The 24,277-nt window shown below is 32.5% G+C and overlaps 2 protein-coding genes across 11 annotated transcripts in view; both read left to right on the top strand.

The window, feature by feature from the left end:
* The first annotated feature begins 366 nt into the window (after nt 1-366).
* LOC139515112 (uncharacterized) lies at nt 367-1,229 on the top strand. The gene has a single exon (XM_071304673.1). It carries the CDS (start codon nt 372-374, stop codon nt 1,227-1,229), a length of 858 nt encoding a protein of 285 aa, XP_071160774.1. The 5' UTR covers nt 367-371.
* A 19,631-nt stretch (nt 1,230-20,860) lies between these two features.
* The window catches only part of LOC139514227 (calpain-9-like), a 102,928-nt gene continuing 99,511 nt past the window's right edge, over nt 20,861-24,277 (top strand). For 6 of the 10 annotated variants that reach the window (XM_071303089.1, XM_071303085.1, XM_071303083.1 and 3 more), the window contains exon 1: nt 20,861-21,589. In XM_071303089.1, the coding sequence (XP_071159190.1) occupies nt 21,122-21,589 (468 nt within the window). In that variant the 5' untranslated portion in view covers nt 20,861-21,121. The remainder of the gene's footprint in view (nt 21,590-24,277) is intronic. The other 4 variants (XM_071303091.1, XM_071303090.1, XM_071303081.1 and 1 more) reach the window with 2 other exon arrangements.

Raw genomic sequence — 24,277 nt, 5'->3', positions numbered from 1 at the left:
TGAATAACGTCTTATATAGAATTCAGCTGGGTCCAAGAATGAACCCGAAAGTGGTTCACCATGATAAACTCAAACCTTATTTGGGAGATCATGGTCCAATCTGGTTTTCATAGTTGATAATTATCAAATTCAGTTGAACTTTGATCTACTGGTCATAGTTGTATTGTATTCATGTTGGTTTTTTTTTTTTTGTACATATGATTAAAATATTGAATGAATATAGGTATGACCTTTATTGCTAATTAAATTAGTTTGTACTACTCTTTGTATACGTTGTTGAGTGGTAAAAATATAAATTATTATAATGATAAGTCCATAATTATGTAATCCTCTCTTATGATTGTTATTTTATTCTTTTATAGAGTAAATGGATGTGTGTTATCTGTGAAGATATGACCTTTGATAAGAGGTGGTTCCTGGAGAGACATATTCTAGAAAGGCATTCAGACTTTGCCTGGAAGTGTCCAGAATGTAAGAAATTATTCCAAAGACGGAATTCAAACCATGGGTGCAAAACTCTAGAAAGCCAGATGATATGCTTCCAGAGCAGCTCCGGACTTAGAGGAAAAGAGGCAGAAGAAGATCTAGAAAAATTTAAAACTGAGGAAATGCCGAAGAAAATCAAGTTATTGGATGGTAAAGGGAATGAGATTGAACTGGCACCCAGACGTAATAGGTATGCCAAATCAGAGATGGGTGAAACCAGCTACAGAAGCACTGGTAGTAATAAAGGAGTTGAGTTTAAGAAGAGAGGAAGCTCATTGAAGGAAACGTCAAGAAAAAGAACAGATAGATCTGATATAGAAGACAAAGAAAATAACAACATCTCCGGGCCAACTCCTGCAAAGATTTGTAAACCAGCAGAGACGAAAGAACAAAGGCTGAAGAAAATTAAAGACGTGCTACAAGATCTGATGAGTGAGAATGGGGAAACCATAACCATTTCTGTAGAACCAGAGGCAGATAAAGTAGAAGAAGATACTAGTAGTCAAATATTAGAGGAAGGAGTCGAGCTACATGTATCAGAAACCGAGGTGAACACGTTAGAAAAAGCAGATAACTATCACAAGAGTTCCTCTTCCTCAACAGCATCACCAGGATCGTCGTCTAGCTCGTCTAACTCCTCAAGAACAGCAAAGAAACCAACTCTAGATAGTAGACCACAAAATACAGAGAACGTAGTAGTAGAACCTGTTGAGACTATAATTGAGCCAATCAGGAATGTTTAGTTTCCCGCTCAAACAGAATTGGTGGAGACCTTCCTGCAGTCCCTACAGGATACGCAAGAGAACACCCTTACCCTAAATGTTGGAGGAATGAAGATAGAAACCAGTAAAAACACACTCAGAGCAGATCCTTCATGTGTATTCGCATTAATGCTACAACCGTTAAGTCCATTCCGACCTTCAAACAATGTATATTTCTTTGACCGCGATCCAGCTCACTTTAAGATAATTCTTAATTATTTGAGAAACAATTGCAATGTCGAAAAAAGATACCTACCTAGAGAACACATCTATCTGTATGAGTTATTGCAGGAGGCGAAGTTTTACAAACTGTCAGGGCTTGTTACAACCGTTCAGGAGAGATTGAATGACTTATGTGCATGCAGACTCAGTAGTTTTTGAACTTTTTTGTTGAATTTGATGTAGTTTGATGTTTGTTGCTAATATGTTTAGTAAAATTTATCTTGGGAACGAAATAACATCTTTGTTGTTAAATCACACATAGTTACCTCATTTTGGAAGATAGTATAGCTACTTTAATGAGTTTTTCCTAAACCGTATAAATAGGCTCATCAAGCTCATATATTTGGGGACCAAATCCTTAAGGAAGGGGGCAATGTTATGCCGGCTCCCCGTAGTTATTCAGTGTTATTTTTAATATGCATGTTCGTTGTTGTTATGATCCCTGATCATAAGTTGGTTATCGAATGTGTTTGATAAGTCAGGAAAGGCTTAGTCTTGTACATATAAAACTATTAATTTGTATGATTTAAACCTGTGTATTATTGTTTTTGAGACAGATAACGTTTATTCTCGTACTGTTGGAAAATGAAAGTAGGCCATAGATTTTTATTTACGGCTATAAATAATAATAATATGGTGATTCTTGTTGGCATAATTTTACATCTTATAATTCTTTATGTTTGGGTTTCTTTTGTGTATGATTCCTAATTTCTCGGAACAGTTAGAGACTGTAAAAAACTCTCGTTCCGATTTTTAATGTTTGTCACCGATTTAGGTGACACTTACATGTTCGATGTGTATTGGTTGGAATGCTCGTTTCTTGTTGACTATCGATTGCTATATACAGTAGTTTGTATCTGTTTGAATCCATTACAAACGTTTTCCAAGCTTTTAGTTGCATTTTAAATACATAAATTATATTTGTTCGTGAAGAACATGGCATTGTTTACTATTTTGTCACCGTTAAGGGAATTTCCCTAAGAAGAGTGATGGCTTGTGATTGGGCGTCTCTATATAAGCTCAATTCTCATTGGTCAATTTAGAATATAAATAAGTGTGGTTGACTGCGTCAAGGGAGATAGCTCAAACTTGTGGAAAGAGTCGTATCAAATAGAAAGATAAACTAAATACAAGTATGTCGGATGTAATGAATTTAAAAGTTAGTATTGTGAAATATATTATAGGATTATAATTATATTAAAGGTGACGGTGACAAATATCAGTCCCGGTGATTAAATCTCGGTGACGGTGACTATAGCTGTAGGTGACGGTGACTATAGCTGTAGGTGACGGTGACTATATCTGTCGGTGACGGTGACTATACTTGTGGGTGACGGTGACTAAATATTTTTGTCACCAGATTCGGAGATTCAGATGTGTATATTATAAATTAATGAAAATATAACCGTGGCTATTGAGATAGTATTAAATATAAATAGTTATAATTGAAAAACACATATGTTATGTTTTTAATATAACAGTTTGAGGAAGATCAAGCCTTTTGATCTTGTGTAGTAAAAGTAATTATAACTATGATTGAAACCTTTGTATAAAGGATTTGTGTTAAAGAAAAGCTATACATATTTATAGCTTATGAGCAGTATTCACCCACGTGAATAGTTGTAAGACCAACCATACCCGGGGGCACTGACCAGTGACAGCACCGAGAGTCCAGACTTGTTCCAGTATTTTATCTCATTAATAAAATGTTAAACTTTATAAATATTCTATTTCATTTTAATAATACTCATGAAATCATGACTACAATAGTACATTAATACACCTCTATTGGTATATAATTCCTTCGTCCTATTTCAGGTTTAGATCGGTGGTTTAAATTAAGACACCTTTCTCGACCTCTAATAGATTCCTTTTTATGTAACCCTGTTATCTCTGGTGACCGACTCTAACGCCAGAGAGGCAGCGTAACAATATTCCCCCTTTTTATGATTAAAATCACATTTATCCGTGACCTAAAACGTATACAAATTAAAAGTGAACTCCCGTCAATAAATATAAACAATTTATTGAATGAAAAATGGAAAAAAATGGGGTGGAAAGTGAAACTTTTTTGAATAATGTTGAATATCTTATTTATTTATGATTATTTTTCTATAAAATTTGATTTTTTTGCATCAAATATCTATCTCTACCATAATATGTAAAAATAATATATATAACAGCGCACTCCTTCTAATCCTTATTGGCATTGTATTATTAGTTACATAGTGTGCTAGTGACCTAATACGGTATATATGGGGTCAGTAAATTCCATATGGGGTGAGAGCGAAGCTCAAATCCCCATATGGAATTTACTGACCCCATATATACCGTATTACGTCACTAGCACACTATGTAACGAATTTATCTTACCGACTATCTTAACGTGTGAAATTAAGACTAGTGATTCTCAAAATGAGCAAGTCTTCAATACTGTTATCACTAAGAAAATACTTCCATTGATCCTACAAAAACAGATGCCAACAATAACGACTTGTAAGGTTTAAATGTGGTTTATGAACTTATTTCAATCTTAATCATCAATTTCTTCGTCTGTTGGAACTTTTAAGATTTTTTCTCAGTACCGTTTTGTTTTTTATAAAGGGACATAACACCACTACTAATAATTAACCGTGTATGAAATAAGCCCCGCCCCCTTCTTACCTAATAAGGAATATAAAGGGACGTAACTCCACTACTAACCGTGTATGAGATAAGCCCCGCCTCCCTGCTAACATAATATCAAATATACACGGTTTGCACGCGGACGCTTTTAACCAATCGTATTCCTTGAAATGTATAGGAGGTAAGATAAAGGTCTTTAGTGCACTAAGGAGTCCTTAGCAGTGTTTAGACGTACCGTTTTCTTTTAAGATTCTAGACCAAAATAAAATTTGAATTTTGAGATATTGAGAAAAATCCAGGAATACAAATTTTTGAGGAAACCATGCACCAAATTCAGCAGGCCTACATTATTAACTCTGTCTCTCCATCTAAAATTTCTATGCCATACTTTGTTATCACAATAAACAAATGACCCGTTCATGAAATCAAGAGATATGAGTTGTAAATATAGAGAAATATGATTTTTGTTGATTATGGTTGAAAGAAGCTCATTTACAGGGCTGCAAAACAGATATTATAAGGTACATAATGGTTTGTATCAAATCTGAACTTTTTGTTCCCATGGTAACCAAAAGCAGATTAAGTGTAAATTAACTATCTTACTGTTGAGTATATTATTCAAACTCCATTATTTATATGCATCCAATACCTAGAAAACCATGTATTTGATGCTGATTCTGAATTAATTCAGCAATTTCAGACCGGTTGCTAGGGCTTTTTTTTGGGTTGCTATGGTCTTTCAGCCACTTAAATTAAACCTTATATATTTTTTTACCATTTTCAAACAAATCATAAGTTTTATTGTCTGTTAAATTACATTAATATAAAAAAAAATAGCAAAAATTTTGATAATGAACAGAGAAAAAGCAGAGAATTTCGCACCGTTACATTTGTGTTGTTGGCACTATTTGTTTTTTATGTGTACCTTGCATCTCCTTTTATTCCAAGATTGTTTACATGTCAAAAAGTTGTTGAATATTTACTTAACATTGGAGGTATTTCGCATTTTATAGCTGGTGTTTATCATAAAAAAAATCCGTTTAGAGGCATCTCCCTTTTCTTAAAAAATAAATAAATACCAAAACAATTCAAAAAGGAAAATAAACACAAATCAAAGTACTGAAGTACTGAACATCGGATGGCCGCAGGTTCTTGTGGATGGTCAAAAGCACATGTCACAGAAACAGATCACATCTCTGTACCTGAAACTGAGGTTAATTTACAGAGATAATTTTTTTCTGATACAAGTTCGTGCTTGGATGATGAATAAATGACAGAAAATTCAACCTCACCGTAATAACTATTATATTGTAGAGATACAAATCAGTATACATTTTGTACATTGGACTATTTTACTAATATAATAATAGTCCCAGAGAAACACTGGTTTGTTGTTATATATTTTATACTAATATTACGGTTGCATGTATATATAATTTTCATTTATTTAAATTTATATCATAATCATTCTATTCGACTATTATTATAGTGCAGTGCAAGTGCATGGTGGACACTCTTCTTGGGCTTCAAAAGTTCACACAATTATTGGCTTTATACAGAAAATTCGTCCTGGTAAAACATTTATTAGTTTACAAATGGTACGTGATTTTCAAGTAAAATTATTTCTTAAAACAATGCAAAAAATTTCATTCATATTGATTAAAGTGGTATCGTCATAAAGTGCGTTGAAATGAACAGTTCAATAGCAACCATCTAATTCCCTCTCAAAATGTTATCACACACTATAATAAGGGGTGTCAGTTAAGTTTGTCTAATTTTAGATTAATCATTTGGCACTACGTATTTTTAACTGTGTGACCTGTGTAGTGATTTTGATTTTACGATAAACTTATGAATGAACGATAATTCTATGAATGAACAAGAGCACCTGACCTCTTTCTTAAACACCAATTAAACATATAAAACCGTATTTATTAAGAGATAATTCAGTCAAATTTTCAGTACTAAATCAACAACTGAAATGATTCCATATTTTGTTGAAACATTGTACGACCGCAGAACGGAAATTGCAGGTATAAAAATGCCCTTTTATCACTTGTAATGACCGCGGATCTATAATTTTTATATATCGGTTGAAAACCCAAAACTAATTTGCATAACTTATGCATGATGGAAATTAAGCGATAGCAATACATCGGAATGACCTGAAGGTCATCCTCTGTAAAACTCGTTTTCCGGACATAACACGTAACAAAACAAGCTTCGTCTTTCAGAGGTAAGCATACGATGTAATAGATTTGAAAGCCTTATATAACTTAGACAATTTGCAAAATTTCCCCAGAGAAGGTATTGACAAAAAACTGGATAGTTATATATACGTATTATATACGTTTGTAAGTTTTTGCAATTTTTCGGTTATTTTGAAGGTCAAATTTGATAGTCTCAAAATATTTTTAACAACCACTCAATCATAAAATGAGTCTTAATCATGGCCTTTTCGTGATAACAAACACAAATTTTGGCCAAACTTTGATAAATACTTTGCGCAGGATGTTTTGCTATCAATACGCAGTCTGGTATTTACTGGCTATGTCTGTTGGTAACATAGCCCACGACGTGACGGTGAAAGGGGGATGTTTGATACGTAAAATGTATCTTTAGGATATTAGCCTATTTACATTTTCTTAAACGATGAAAGGTAACACACGGCCACCGAAAGGTTGATTTTAGTCGAGCGCCGAGGAAAGTGCAAGGCGGTTTGGTGCCACGATATCTCATAAGTAGCATGCCGTCCTCATCACGCTCTTCTTACGACCTGACTACGTTCATACTACGACCATCATGCTCATTGTCACTGTCAAATAAAATATATAAAAGCTCTCTGTTTTGTTTGTCTGTATTTAATTTGGACCTCTGGTTCTTTTTCTCCAATGGCTCAACCATGCTTGACACATCTGTGTCAACCCTACTATCGTTCACTAAAGAATCGTCATTTGATCTTGATGGACCAGAAATAGGTTGTGATAAAGGTTAGATTTGTCGGTCCGACATATTACAGTCCTGGAATGGTTAAAAATGCTGTTGTTCTGCGTGTAGATAAGCTTTTTTTCATACTTAGGAATTGCTCCATTTCCATTCTCAATTTTACTTTAAATGTGATTATGCCGACTTAAATTTTTTGCACGTGTGTTATATTTTTCAAGTTGTTTGTGCTAAATTTTAGTTGTGCTACAGTTCTGGCATGTTTTAGATATGTATTTTAGTAATGCTTTGCACGTTTTTCAATATGCCTGTAATGTGTCTTTGCCTTTAAAAATGGCACTGGCTACGGTTACATGGAAATGTAACAATGATAAAAAATAACATTGTTACATTGGAGATAAATTGCCGGAATACAGTGTTGGGTAAGGATCCGATTAATTACGAATGTAACAATAATATTTGCAATTGTGTCTATGATTAGTTTGCGTTATTGTTACATTAATGCGCTTCAATTTTTGCTAGATTTCTTAAAAACACACACCTCACATGCTTTCAACAAAAATATTGACCGAAACTATATAAACATTGCACCTCTGAGGAGCCAAAAATTTCTAGAATAAAACTTTTTTTCTTAACCTGATTTTGGGTTTATATGACGGAAAAAACTAATTGGTGAAGAAATAGTCATATGGTGGTAGTATTCTTTTTTGCTACGACCCTTTGAAAGTACCCCATGTTGATGATTTTCCCATTTTTTATCATTTATACCCAATTTGGGTCTGTTATCGTGCATGAGAGAAAAAAACACAGTTCCACAATTAAATTTTTGTTCATACTTTCAATAAAGATGCAGTGGACCAATCTGAATTAATTTAACTTAAAAAGATATAAGAGTTTTATTAGACGTAACGCGCGATGTTCGTACCGTTTACGTTTTTGTATGTATTGTGGGTAAAATTGCGCTGCAGGTGCAGAAAAAAACGTATTTTAATTAAAATAAAGATATCATTGTGATGGATAGAAATTCCTTGTTCAATTATCTCCATTAAAACATAATAAAACGCATTTGTTCGAGTTGTTGTGCATTTGATCAAGGATTTTGGAAAAATAATGGGCTGTCCCGGGTAACATTTGACGACGAAAACTTAAGTACTTAACTTAAGTAAAACTTAAATGCCGAGGAAGCAAATCGCCGACATATTTTCCGTATGCAAGTAACCTTTTCTCGTTAAAAATCCGGTGATCGCATTTAAGCATAGATCTTTCACTGAAATAAATTACAATCTGATTGTACATGCAATTCACGTGCTCAATAGTCATGCTTCTTTGTTGATTGTTTACTTTAAGGTGGCAATCGGTAAATCGGTGAGCTGCCATATTTTCATAATAGACAGAGAGAGAAAAAAAAATCACGATGATACGACATGTTTGCGTTAAAGATGATGAAATCGTGTTTTATTCTAGAAAGTTTTCACAGAAGACTAAGTTTATGATATATATGTCGTGTACATTTTATTATTTTGAACAGGTTATTACCTGTACAAAAACTTTGTAAGAGTAATTACTTGTATGATGCCATCATACAAGTTCGATTACTTGTACAAATATAATTGTACGAGTAATTATCTGTACGGTTTTTGTTGAGAAAAAATAATAACTTGTACAAATCGCTATCTTTTAGTTTTATTTGTTTGTTTCTTCCTTCTATCTGTTTTTAAGTAATAACTTCAGCAAACATGACACTTTGAGGATATTGGGTTGAACAACTAGGTGCCACTCAAATACGGACTACTGGTGCAAAGTGACAAAATCATTGAAAGGAATAAATAAAATGAAACTCTTCTTCCAATTATTTTGATTTATTATTTTTAAATGGAGGGAAATATTCAATTGTTCTCTGACAGTTGGGTTTTAATTATAATTATTTATTTACTTGGTTTTTTTGGGTTTTTTTTATGGATTTGCACAATTCTTAATCATTCAGACCAGTGTCAGTTGTTCTCGTGTTTTCGTGAAATCAGCATACTCTTTATGTTAACGTTTTATTTTTTAATGTACACATGACTTTGAGATGGAAGTTGTCTATCATACATAGATTAAAGTTCTAACCAAAGAAGAAATTCCCTTCAATTAACACCATGCAGAATGTGCGGAGCTCCAAAAAGTAAAACCAATGTCAGTGAGTTGGTAAGCCACTTCTGCCTTTTACAGGCGCAGTCCACTGAATTTGGTACAGTGATCCTGATAGTACATGATTGATAATCAACATGGTCTTCCTGACAGTAAAATCTTTGACTTTGATTTGACTAAAGACTGTAGTAATGATAGGAGGAGCGATCTTTTTCAAAATATTCACACATATGAGTGAAAATCCGGATAATTTCTCTGCTTACTAGTATATTGGCAAATTGTTGGTTTTTAACTCCTTATAGTTATTATTTGTATGCCTCCATGACCAATTTTAACTCCAGAGTGTGCTGTTGAGTTTACTAATTTGATTCCTGCTACATTCAAAACATCATGCCATCTTAGGAATTATTTCTGAAGTGGTGTCTTTTTGAAACTTAACTTAAATGTTTCAAGTTTATACTGATGCACTTATAATAAATTATTATTTTAGGAAAAGTTTTGTTGAAGTCAGGAAATAGGCCAAGGTAGAATAATGATTTGTACAAGTTATTATCTCTCAATAAAAATTGGACAAGTAATTACATGTACAATTGTATTTGTACAAGTAATAACTTGTATGATGGCATCATACAAGTTATTACTTGTACAAAATGTTTGTACAAGTAATAACCTGTACAAAATAATAACATTACACGACATATACATGTAGCATATTTACCTGACGATATCGGGATATCGGTCATAGTCAGATCTTAACATGTACTTGTGATTTGTTACAAACCGGTATTTTTAAAAATAAACAAACAAATGTCGAAATGTTCAGGACTTAATTAAATCTGTATTTGGGTAGGATGATGCAAGCATACGATTTTTATTGCGTCTTACACTTTGAGAAGCAAATAATCTTTTATTACTTTATCAAAATATTGCGTAAAAACGTTAATTATGAGCTATGAAAGTCAAGTGGCTCGAGCATTTTTCTGATGAAGTTTTTAAAAATTTCAAAGAAATATTTTAACAGTGGGTTAACTTTCATTAGTCTCCACTATCCTATAGATTAACAAATTTTGTTTTATTTATAATTTAGAATCTTCATTGAAGGTGGAGCACGAATGTTTTATTTATAATTTAGAATCTTCATTGAAGGTGGAGCACGTATACACAGTTAATTAATTATATTTATGTGTCATTTGTTACCTTTGTATTATGTGCCGATTCGAAAAAAAGTTATGCGAGTATTGTCTCCCTTTAACAGGTTCATTATTTTATAATTAAGTATAGGTTTCTGATATAATTTTGAATAAATACAAAATGTATTAATTCAATATATTTCAGTTTTTGTTATTGGTGTATCAAAAACATTGATGTAAATATAATTTCATAAATTTGAAACGTTTAAAATGATTACATACCAATATAAAGAACCATTCACCATTTCTAAAAAAGACTATAAATGAAAGTCGAATAAGTTATCTCCCCTTCATGATAAATTGATTGGGAAAGTAACCAGAGTATCTACTTTTAATCACAGAGAGGGACTAGCAAGCAATTTGTAATTGTAGTTTACATAACGTTAAAACAATTTTTCACTATAAACGAATGTTACTTTATACAAAGATAAGAACTGTGTTAGCTAAATCTACAAATTTTATTAGATATTAAGAATTTTTATTACAATATTAGATTAATATGCTAATACATGCATTGGTTCAAGAATTAGATAAACATTATTTTTCACCAGTCACTCGTTTCGTATGACTTTAAGAACAAACTGCATATTATTTCAACCTAATGAGTGAAAAATTCTTATCTAAGAAATTTGAAAAGAAAAAAAGTAATATTGGATGTGCATGTTTCTGGGAAAATCTTTTCTTGTATCCCTGGCCCGTTTTCTAAAAAAAAAATTGGTTAAAAAGACTGACCTGACAGGTAGTAAAATTTGAAAATGTATTATTCAAAATCTACTAATGTGAAATAAACATCTTTTTAACATGCAGAGTAAATATTGATAACATTTTTTAATTTATTGATATTTGTACCACATGCTTTGGAAATAATTCCAGATTTCAACGATACTGAAACGAAAGAAGAATACATCCTTATTAAAATAATTTTTTCACCTGAAGCGTGACCGACATTGAAATTTATTTAACTTCAAAAAGGAATAGTACAGACTGGAATTGTACACTTGGCAGAATGCAATACAGACGTGCACACGATTGCCGCACGTATATTATATATATTAGTCAAATGCAGTTTGTTTAAATATACTTTTTCACTTTTTTTGGTCTTTTGGAAAACGTTGTTTGTGCTGTATTTAGACCCTCTACAACGAAATTTGTTTTACATGCACACGTATAAAAATTGCGTTTTTTTTTTATCCAACGCAATCATAGGTTTGAAAGTAGTTTTCAATTTAGACTTGTTTATATTTTTTTGTTTGGGCTTGTATCATATCGCCCCCGGTTTATATTCTTCTTATGGTATCCAGTTATCCATCAGATTTTTTATGATTACTAACTGATGCGCATGCGTAGGATAATAATAAATAAATATTTACAAAATAAGAGTGCCAAAAAATAAACAAATACTAACATGAAATGTGGTTAAAACTATTTACATAACTACTAGGTTTACTGTTCTATATTGTAGAGAACAGTAGGTGTCAACTGTTCTCTAAAAATATTTAGAATGGGAGAAAGTACTACCTTTGGAGGTACAAAATGTAGTACATTCACTTGTGTAATAGTATCCGGAAAAAAATGAATATTTGTAACAATCTTTAAATGTCAGTAGACTAGTAGTGGCCAGTCATTCTACCCTAAAAATAGCTCAACCTTAAACAAATTGCAACAGAAAGAAATTTGGTCTCATTTTAAAGGTTAATATGGCCTCTATCACATATCAAAAGTCTTGGGAAATCTGAAGTGCGGATAAACGATATTTTTTGGGGTAAACTACAGGTTTTTATAGAAAAATCGCTGAAAACTGGAAATAGACCAGAACAAGTTTATTTTGTAGTAAAATCATTCAAACAGTGTGTAATTCAATTGACAATGATATAAAAAGAAATAAGCTTTAGCAAGAAAGGACATATATATGTCAAAAACGTTATTTTGGGGTAAAAATGGGAGTTTTTATGGAAAAATCCAGGAAAACTGGAAATATGCTTTAAATAATTATTTTGGCAGTACATCAATGAAACTGTTTGTTCCTTTTTAATTGTGTTATAAATATAAAAAAAATATATAAATTATAATATATAGGTGTCTGTAAGTTTGTGGATGGAATTGTCGGGTTCTATTGTCTGTTGGTATGAGTAATGTTGATGGTACAGCGACAATATGGTGAACAATTTTATAAAACATTAGAAGTCTTGTTTTAAGTCTGCGTTGTTGTAAGATAGGCCAATTTAAAGTATTGAGCATGTCTGTAACGCTACTGGTGTTGTGATAACGATTACAGGCATATCTAGCAGCCCGACGTTGAACCATCTCAACTTAATTGCATTGTTCAGCAGTATTAGGGTTCCAAACCGAACAAGCATATTCTAGTTTAGGTCGGACAAGTGCTAGATATGCCTGAGACTTAATGTTTGTAATGGATGTTTTAAGATTTCTTTTTAGAAAGCCTAGGCTTTTATTAGCATTACCAATGATGTTGTTTGTGTGCTGTGTCCATTTTAAGTCTGATTGCAGTGTTACTCCAAGATATTTTGCGGAGGAGACAGATTCTAGAGTGTGGCCGTGAAGGGTGTAGTCGTGTTTGATGGTATTTTTCTTGTTTGAGGCAGTGATAACTGTACATTTGTCTGGATGGAAAGCCACTAGCCAGTCTTCTTCCCACTTTGCAGCAGCATCAAGATCTTCCTAAAGGCTATCACAATCTTCTTTAGATTTGATGCTTTTGTATATGATGCTGTCGTCTGCGAACAGTCTGAGTTTACTGGATTTCAAATATTCTGGTAGGTCGTTAATATATACCAGGAATATAACTGGACCCAGAACTCACACCGGGCCGACTGTGCGAGGGCTGTATAGCCAGTCAAGGTCGTTAAACACTTCCATTTGTTTGTTGTCACTGAAGAGACACTTATTGTCGAAATCCGGATCTGGTGTACAAAAAAAAATATTGACACCTCATGTTTGTGTCATAACATCTTGGCCACAAGTTTATTGTTTTCTGTTTAGTTTTAAATTTATATTAAGATCCATTTTGTTACATCTTGTGATCAATTTTATTTGGCAATCACCAATGGCAGTCACCAGGATTAAAGAACATCAGTTGTTCAACCTGTTAGTCAAATGCAGTTTGTTTAAATATACTTTTTCACTTTTTTTGGTCTTTTGGAAAATGTTGTTTGTGCTGTATTTAGACCCTTTCTACAACGAAATTTGTTTTACATGCACACGTATAAAAATTGCGGTTTTTATTCAACGCAATCATAGGTTTGAACGTAGTTTTCATATATAATGGTTTCACAAAAATGTGTCGGACTAAAACATGCTACCAAAACACTGGACATACTGGGTTGAACTGGGTTTGTAGAAAACTGTCATTGTAAATAAAAATTTAAAAAAATGTATGCAATATTGTAAAATTCACATGAAAGTTTTCAAGTTTTATGCTAATACATATTACTATAGCCTACCAACGCACATTCGGAAGTGCAAGTAACAATAGCGCAATGTAACCGTAGACACACTTATTATTGCCGTTACAGTCCTAATTTAATCGGTTCCTTACCAAACCCTGCATTCCGTCAATAATTAGCCTCCAATGTAACAATATTTTTTTCAAGTTATTATTGTCACATTTGTTGTCAATATAATGGAATTTGATACGTCCCTAATCAAATGGCAAAATCAAAAGCTCAAACACATCAAACGAATGGATAACAACTGTCATATTTCTGACTTGGTACAGCCAAGGATTTGTATACTATACAAATCCTTGGTACAGCGGGCATTTTCGTATGTAGCAAATGGTGGATTGAACCTGTACCAAGTCAGAAATATGACAGTTTTTATCCAATCGTTTGGCCAGAGAACACAGTTATTTCGTAGTCGCGGCATTTCTTTTAGACAATAAATTCAAATTAAAAAATTCGCACCTTCTCGATCTCAAAAAGATTTTTACTGTGTAGTGTTGGCCTCGGACAAATAATATCAAAGTTATAAAAACTTCTCCCAGTTCTTACTCCAAATATTGACAATTCTGTGTTCTGGGGGTCTAAAATTCAGTTTGACAGCTTCAGATCAGGGACTTTCTATACTTACATAGTATAGAAAGTGCCTGTTCAAACGTACTAATCATAGTTTTGACTTTTTTTTAACTGGACTGAATCACTACTTAACATAAAGATTCAGCACCCATTTTTTTTAACATGTAATTTCATCCCCTTACTTAATATTTCATACATTAATATCAAGAAATAAATTGGAAAAGTGTATAAAAAAAAAGTTGTTCACTGTTCACACTATGGACTATATTCGTAGAGGACGGGTTAGTGTGTCCTTGGACCGTTTGATGTTTCTGAACTTTTTATTTTGCAATTTGACTAGCAGGGCTTTCCGTTTTGAATTTTCGTCGAAGTTTAGTATTTTTGAGATTTAACTTTTTCCATGTAACCGTAGCCAGTGCCTTCAAAATTTTGCTGCTTAGAAATCTACCATGTCAACATATCTTGTCTGCATTTTTTGTGGTTTAATGTTGTGTTTATATTATTTTATACTCGATAAAAATCTCTGAAGAGCTTATGTTTATATTGTTATATGTCAGTAGGACAACCGGATGTTCCTTTTCGGCCAAAATGTGATTTGGCGGCGCCGAAAATTGGACTATTTTACGTCGGCCGCCGCCAACTGAAAAATGGCGCGCTTTTGTATTTTTTAAAAATTCGTTTGCGGCAAAGTGCGAACGATAAATACTGTCGATTTTAAGCATATCTACATAAAAAATATATGAGTTTACATATTATTTTCATTTTTGATCATTGTAATATAAGGAAATCTTATTTTTTTTACATCTGAACATAGAATTTCGGATTTTGATTTTCTGAGCTGTAGGATTAAATGGCTAAATCAAAAATGGGAACACAAAAATACCTATCCTTTGATTTGCTAATTTTTTTTTACAACCTATTCTCGCGAGTTTTTGGCATCGAAATTCGTAAAGAACATAGGTTTCCAAGCCAGGGCAAACATTTGTTCCCATTTTAAAGTAGGGGTCTCAATCTTTTATAGGTTTTTCCTCGCATGGTCGGTAGATTTGAAAATAGGAAGAGTTTCTGTTTTTAAAGTAAATATTCATTCAACTATCATTAAAAGTTGAATCATTAGGTATTGAAACCACTTTAAATATAACAATATGTGTCACTGAATTGTAAAATTATAGATTTTTTTTCGAAATTGAAGAAGGCCGCCATTTTCGGCTAATTTTCCATTATATCTATTGATATGCTAAAATTTTGAGGTGTTTCTAAAAAAAATTCCGACTCAAGTTTTTTTTAAACTTTCACATGCTAATCTTTGGTATAAAATGTATGTGTTATGAAAAAATTAGGCACTTTTATCGAACGGTCATCTTTATTTTGTATGTCCCCACTATGGGGGCGTGGTCCCCCTTTACCTTGTTTCTGAAGTACACGATAGTAATTCATCTCTCGAAAATAATTATCCACTACAAATAGTTGAAACATATATATGTGAAGACATCAATAAATTTTACCTGCTTGGGATTTTTTAAGCAGAATTGCCGGAATCGACCTCAACCGAAGTTGTGTCAGTATATAGATAAACGTTGTCAATTTCCGGCGCTGAAAAATGCCAACGTAAAATGTCATTAAAAGTTTTTCTTTTCTTCTTTGTAGCAATTTTGTTAATCTTAATGCCAAGGAAGCCATGCAATATGTTGAACCATGCGTTTCCGGTTGTCCTAATGTTAGCTGCGGAACCGTAGCTCTTTAAGTCCTTATGTTATTTTTTGACAATTTGCGGACCATAGAGCTACGGATTTTTCCTATTTCAAAACGTTCGGAATTGCGACCCAGATTCAGTTCGCACTTATTTCCCCCAAAAATATTGTTTATAATCCATGCAAAGCTTGTCAATATATAGTTCGTTTCGTTAGATATTTTTCCAGGATATGACGTACCTGTTTATGTTTGAATATTCATTTCCTTGACACTATTATCTAATTATTACCATTTGTATACATTCTCTGCCTATTTTGTTCGGCCATATTGAATCCGTAGCTCTAGATATGGTCCGCAAATTGTCAAAAAATAACATAAGGACCTAAGAGCTACGGTTCCGCAGCTATCCTAATGTGAGAATCGAATCAAAATAAAACTTTTTAAAAGTTTTTTTAACTTTCACATGCTAATCTTTGGTATAAAATGTATGTGTTATGAAAAAATTAGGCACTTTTATCGAGTAGAAATGGAGAACGGTCATCTTTATTTTGTATGTCCCCACTATGGGGGCGTGGTCCCCCTTTACCTTGTTTCTGAAGTACACGATAGTAATTCATCTCTCGAAAATAATTATCCACTACAAATAGTTGAAACATATATATGTGAAGACATCAATAAATTTTACCTGCTTGGGATTTTTTAAGCAGAATTGCCGGAATCGACCTAAACCGAAGTTGTGTCAGTATATAGATAAACGTTGTCAATTTCCGGCGCTGAAAATGCCAACGTAAAATGTCATTAAAAGTTTTTCTTTTCTTCTTTGTAGCAATTTTGTTAATCTTAATGCCAAGGAAGTCATGCAATATGTTGAACCATGCGTTTCCGGTTGTCCTAATGTTAGCTGCGGAACCGTAGCTCTTAGGTCCTTATGTTATTTTTTGACAATTTGCGGACCATAGAGCTACGGATTTTTCCTATTTCAAAACGTTCGGAATTGCGACCCAGATTCAGTTCGCACTTATTTCCCCCAAAAATATTGTTTATAATCCATGCAAAGCTTGTCAATATATATAGTTCGTTTCGTTAGATATTTTTCCAGGATATGACGTACCTGTTTATGTTTGAATATTCATTTCCTTGACACTATTATCTAATTATTACCATTTGTATACATTCTCTGCCGGAAATACTTTATTTAGAATTTATTGTAAAAAATTTATAACTACTAAGATATCCTGCACAAGGCACGGGCTTATCTGTCATAGTCCGCGGAAATACTTTATTTAGAATTTATTGTAAAAAATTTATAACTACTAAGGAGGGCCCTCATGGGGTTTTTGATTATGTGATTACTTGGCCGTTTTTTTAATGATTATTTGATTACTAAGGCAAATATTTCATGATTATTTGATTACCTAGGACTGTATTTTTAGTTTATGATTATTTGATTACTAAAGATAAGCAAATATTTAATGATTATGTGATTATATTGGCAAAAAAATGGTGATTATGTGATTACTAGGACCCCCCCATGAGGGGCCTCACTAAGATATCCTGCACAAGGCACGGGCTTATCTGTCATAGTCCCAAAATACTTTATTTAGAATTTATTGTAAAAAATTTATAACTACTAAGATATCCTGCACAAGGCACGGGCTTATCTGTCATAGTCCGCGGAAATACTTTATTTAGAATTTCAAATATTTATTTGTGTTCTATTTTTCATTATTATAATTATTGGTGTTGGTAATGCAGCCTTGGTATACCAAGACAGTCACAAGCCTGTTTAATGCAGAGTGTCCATACTGTAATATAATTTCATTATCTCTTAATGATTAATTATGTAATGGGCACGTGTCAGTAAACAACAACCCAATTAACAATCTAACAGAAGTGTGAGGTAATGATTATTTTGTTTATTGGAACTAATTAACTCATTATCACTTTCAAATTATTCAATGTATGAAAATAAATAAAAGTAGCAATAAAAAAAAAACGTAAATACTAATTTTAGAAGAATATTAATTGAGTATTATTTTATTATTTTTAATTCTGATTTTTTAGTAATTTAAATTAAGTAAATTAAATACATTTTAAATGAAATAAGAAATAAATGAAATATAATAAACTAGGTGAAAGATTGTCTTCTTTGAAATTAAATATTTTATTTTATTTTTCTTATACCATGTAAAAATCATCCATTCAGAAGCATTGTTTTTATTAAAACAATCAATTATAATAATTTTTTGATTAGATTTGAATTGAATATGTGAAAATTCTTAATTACATTTTATTTAATGTTGAGTAAATTGTTATGAAAAGTAATTAGTGATTGGAGTAATTGCATTGCTTTGATGTACTGGTTAAATTTTCAAATCCTTTCTGAAAAACAATTATTAGACAATTCTCTGTATATACAGTAAATTATTTAATACTATATTTTCATAGCGTTTTCCTTTGAAGGCATATATGCAATCTTTCTTTTCTTCATTTCTTACGTTTTCCTAGGTCGCCATCTTGGAAGTACACACCGATATCCATAATTTTATAATGATCAATATTAACTTACCTGCAACTTTTTTTTTATTTTTAGGTTATAAAATACACTTCTATTATAATTTTATTCAATAATATATGTTCAAAAGTAACTTAAATGTGTTAATATTGATATTTGAAGAGTTATTCGGTAATTACATGAGTTATTCGGATAATAACACTGTTATTCGGTAATTCGAGGTACCGCTGCCTATTTTGTTCGGCCATATTGAATCCGTAGCTCTAGATATGGTCCGCAAATTGTCAAAAAATAACATAAGGACCTAAGAGCTACGGTTCCGCAGCTATCCTAATGTGAGAATCGAATCAAAATAAAACTTTCGTATTCATATGGGGACGAAGTCCCCAATAACAGTAGAAAATTCAATAAAAAAAAATTCGGGAAAATTTCCCGAATTTTTCATTGTACTAATGAACTCAAAATCGTTCAATTTTTTTTATGTCATGTTTTGAAATCCCGGACTTGCGCAGAAATGTACAATGTACTTCCTTGTTTCCGGTCTCGTTTGTATGAAACTTTGAGTAAAATATATATTTATCAGTCTAGTATAAAATAGGAAGGAACGCGCAATACCAATTTCATTTTTAATAATTCCTTGAAATGAAATAACGTTACCTGATGATAGCGTTTCTTTATTTACATTGCATATGACGTCATAACTTCCCAGATAGCAAACATGTGTTGGGCCAATATTGGCATTCTGTTGGCAACATTGTTGGGCCAATGTTGGAAAACTATGTTGGGCCAACGTCATTTTGCTCATCGGCCCTCAGTTGGCCCAACATGTTGGGTCTTTGTTGGCCCAACATCAGTATGCCAACAAGGTTAACTATTTGCCAACAATCTGCCAACAATGTCAACTATTTGCCAACAGTCTACCAACGTCGTCTAGTTTTAAAATTATGTTGGACCAATGTTGGTCGAATAGCAGTATGCCAACGATGGCTTCAGTCTGTCAATCATGTTTTTCATGTATTTCATGTTGTGTATTAAAAAATATTTATCTCTAGTATACAATGTATCTTGTATTGGTAGATCAATCTCGGCTGTCATGTGGAGAGTGTGATATAACACTCGTGTCATATGAGCAGCTGAGTTCAGTTGATTAGATTAACAACTTGCAGAAACTATATTCAAATTTTATTTGTTTTTTTGGGCTGGTTTTAAGTATTTTTTGTTTGTGCATAAAATTATTCAATCATTAAGATAAATACATTTAAATGACTACACAGATTTGAAAATATTAGATAAAGAGAATGAAGAGCACATTTTTTGGTTCGCACTTTGAAATAATATCTAAAAAAAAAATTAAAAAATCTGTGGTATAATACGGGGAGATAAGAACTTAATACGTTGGCATATTGTTGGCACAATGTTGGCTCATATTTCAATATTGTCATGAAATATCAATGATAATTTAATGTTGTTGTTTTTTTTATAAATATACTGTTTTAAAAACTTTTGAATTATTCAAAATACTAAGAATTTTCTAGCTCTTGGCACAGACGGTTTAAAATAGTCCTATTTGGGAAGACTTTATTATTTGATTTTTTACTAAGTCCTCAATGCCCTTCCGTGAACACAATCTATATTCTCTACAATAACATAGAATCATTCAAATAAAGTTCGAATAAAATCGGTTCAGTAGTTTCAGTCAGAAGATCTTACACTGAACCAATGGATAACGTAAGTCAAATATCGTTGGGCAAGCTACTTTAAACATAACAGTTGGTAAGAAAATGTTGGGCCAACATTGGGCCAATAAACACCAAAATGACAGTTGGTGGAAAGTCGTTGGGCCAACAAGGGGCCAATAGTGTCAAAATAACTGTTGGCTGAGTTTTGTTGGGCCAACAAGGGGACAATAGTGTCAAAATAACTGTTGGTTGAGTTTTGTTGGGCCAACGTCGGTTTCTTGTTGTGCTGCCAACGCCAACTATTTACCAACTATGCCAACCAATCACCAATGTTGGCCCAACAAAGTATTGCTATCTGGGTTGCATAACGTCACAACTAAAATCCCTAACAACAGAACCAAAATCGGAAACGTTACGGTATTTCCGTTTCTTTTTCTTAACAAATATATAAATGTAAGTTACAAAAAAATAATTCATACAGACTTCGTCCCCATTTACAGGTAATGCCTGCCTCATATTATAATATACCAATGCAAGTCCAGTCATGCTCTTTTAAAAGCTAACCCTTTCTGATACACCTTTCACAAGAATGGAATAATCCCAACCGGAAGTGTCAATCTGTGCACCGGCGAAAGCTCTATCTGGTAAAACTTTCCCATTTTTGGTCATCAGTAATATTTAGTTTTAACTTGAATGTAATTTTCCTTAGCTGATAAACAAGCATAAACGTTCATAAAATACAACATTTTTACAGAATCGGTGACTTGGCTTGGAAGCAACGACGCGTGCAGAAACTGGAGGATCTGGGTGAGGTCAAATTATTGAGTTCTAGAGAGAGAGAACGATGAATTTCTTTAAATCTGCAACACGGACTGTTCGTACAACCACAGATGATGGAAGTGGTCCAAGAACTGAAACTAAAACTTACAGCTTCGGTGACGATGGCCCAAGCATTGGTTATGGTGGTGGTGGCAACATAGATATTGGATTTGGAAAACAATTTGGGGGTGGAAAGAAGTCTTTCAACATAAGTAATTTTATTGGAGGAGGTGGAGGAAGTGATGGTGGTTCTGGTGGAGGAAGAAGGACATGCATCAGGCAGCCTTCACAGCGACCACAGGTTGGGGGCCGTGCATCACGAAAAGAGAAGAAAAACCCCTTTTCTGGCTTAAATAACCAAAGCTATGACAACATTAAGAAAATGTGCTTAGAGGAAGGAATATTATTTGAAGATCCAGAATTTCCGGCACAAGATGATTCAATATTTTTTAGCAGAGCACCTAACAGGCCATTTGTATGGAAAAGACCAGTGGTAAGTACACTTTTTCAATTTAGTACACTTATTTAATCAGAACAGTTTTATCTAGTTTTTATATTAGTATATCGTCGTGTCACATGTTTTCATATGTCATATGCTTTCCTATCATCCACATTGCCTCTGTTTCACTCGCTGCGATATAGCCTTTTTGTGCTAATGCAGCGTAAAGCAACCAACAATCAATCAATCCTCTGTTTCAATTGCACATGCGTATATTATGACATGTTTTTTTTGGTTTCTACATTTGGAACAATATCAACACTACAACTTGGCAAACTTAAAAAATATTCAAATTCGTTTGAATAGACGTTAGAACAAATTTAATAAAAATGACATGTTTAGCCATTTTTATTTAAGGTCAAAATACAAATGTATGCATCACTAGAATAGTTGTTGAGAAAAATTCTGAAGGGTTACATAAAGTACAGCTGTGTTGTTTGTCTGTTGGATATTAGATCTTCAAGACATGTGACTGTCATGTGTTCTTTTGGTCGTTTTTATTACAAACCAGCGAGTTAAAATTAACAGGGTTCTTACCGGTACATGTATATAAAATGGTTTTTCAAACTCTATTCATTCAATTTTCTATTGACATCTTTTTTATACATCCTTGGTACATAAAGATGAAAACAGTCTTAGCATTTTACATTTATAAATGTATTCACAAATTTTGAAAACTGCATTTTAAATTAAAAAAATAATGTCCATTATGCTTATAATAGAAACCCAGTGCCAATCTGAACAAAAAAATCAAAATGTTATAATTTCAACACATAAAACATCACACCAAAACTATTTACTAGTTTATTTTAGTTCTGAAAAGAATTAAATAACCTTTTTTCGTGATTCAAGCAATAACCAGAACCACGACTTGAGAAAATACTCATTTCCTGTCTGTGTAATGATCCAGTTTTGACTTAATACGAAAACATATGACACCGTTTTTTGACATATGAAAATCGCAAAATAATCTCAAACAGTAAAAAATAGTAGTGAGCCTTGACAAAGAAATCTAGATACATAAAAATCTTCAACAGAACATGCTTTTAAAATTTGAGTCAACACACGAATAAAAACTCAACAGTAAAAACCATAAGCTGTGAAAATTGTTATTAGTATGATAATTATAACACATCACACGAGGATAGTTTTCGATTGATTCTAATTGAGCTAGAGTAACTTTCCTTTCTTTACCAAGTTAGAGATGTTATTAGGTCGTCTCATTTCCAAACCAATCCAGCTCAAGTTGGGTCCAAAGTCAATATTTACATGTATAGTGATAGTAAAATGATGAATATATATATTATTAAAAAAAATTCAGGTTTCACCAATAAGCCACAAGAAGAATTTTAGGATATAAAGTTTATTTACTATTAAACAATATAAATCAATAAATCATCTGCAGGAGTGTGGAAATACACATGTATTTGCTGTGGGCACTTGTCACTGGGCAAGTAAAACTGTAAAGTTCACTTGTCCCGAAAAAAAGTTACTTGCCCTGATGGTCCCAATAAATATTGAAGTATTTCATTGTAGTTAATATATGATTCTTAGCACTGTTTTGCATCACAAACAAATGAAATCCATTTGTTTATTATGTGTAAAAATTTAGGAAAGTATAGGTTAACATCTATGGGACAGAAACCTTACAGCAAACCAACCAATGAAATGACATGTAAAGGTACAAAAATGTAATTTTTGCAGCAGTTTTTGAATACAAATTGTAGCCAGTAGGTACAGAATAGAATAGAATAGAATATTTTAATTTCCCAAAATACAGGGCCCATAAAGGGCATAAAATCAGATACAGTTGATTTACATAATTGGTAACAACAACAATAATAGAGGCATATACATAATATATTTGGAATATAAGCATTGGTCAGAATCAAGCTAAAATCCACATATATATTGTGAATAAAAGAATAATAAAATTACATTATACATGTATGTATTTATTCTCAAATTATTTACTTGACTTAGTGTCAGTGTTCATACATGTACCTGATCTCCTTAATTCAAAACAGTCACAAATATAACAGCCCAGTTTTTCCATAAGAGTAACATTTTATTGGGTCAAGAGCCATAAAAATTTAGAAGATTTATTTAAATATATAAAATTATAACAATTGTTAGAAATGTCTTGAAAAAAATCGTCCCTTCGAATATCATAAAGAGGGCATTCTAATAAAAAATGAATACATATAATGATATACTTATTTAGAGGACAGTGAGTGAAGAAATGGAAATTAAATAATGGATAAACTATATATATATTGACTTTTTTGCTGTTTCTCTCAACTGACAGTCTGACACACTTGTTTTTTTTGATAATTGTCTTGATGGGCAATTAAACCGTCCCTTTTATTTACCACTCTGACAACAAATAATGTTGACCTTTGATTTATAAATATAATGACAAAAATATTATTTATTTTCCAAATTTCCATCCTAGAAAGCCAGGTGCAATCTGATATTCACGATGTCTGAAATTCTCACTTCTGTATTTTTTTTTAATACTCCTTATCCTCCATTTGTGTTTTAGGTTTTTTACTCGACTCATTACTCTTTTTGTCTTGCTTGCCCTGTGTTTTATAAAGTATTTATCAATCTGAATCTCGATACAAAATCATATAAAATGACACTTCCGGTACATGATGGATAAAACCTAATCGACGATCC

This window comes from Mytilus edulis, chromosome 3 (genome assembly GCF_963676685.1).
Source record: "Mytilus edulis chromosome 3, xbMytEdul2.2, whole genome shotgun sequence".
In the NCBI taxonomy this organism is placed as follows: domain Eukaryota; kingdom Metazoa; phylum Mollusca; class Bivalvia; order Mytilida; family Mytilidae; genus Mytilus; species Mytilus edulis.
Note: the sequence above shows the minus strand (reverse complement) of the source record. Positions and strands in the feature narration are given on the sequence as shown.

Coding starts and splice junctions, on each gene's coding strand:
- LOC139515112 (XM_071304673.1), top strand. CDS start 372: ATGTGTGTTATCTGTGAAGATATGACCTTTGATAAGAGGTGGTTCCTG.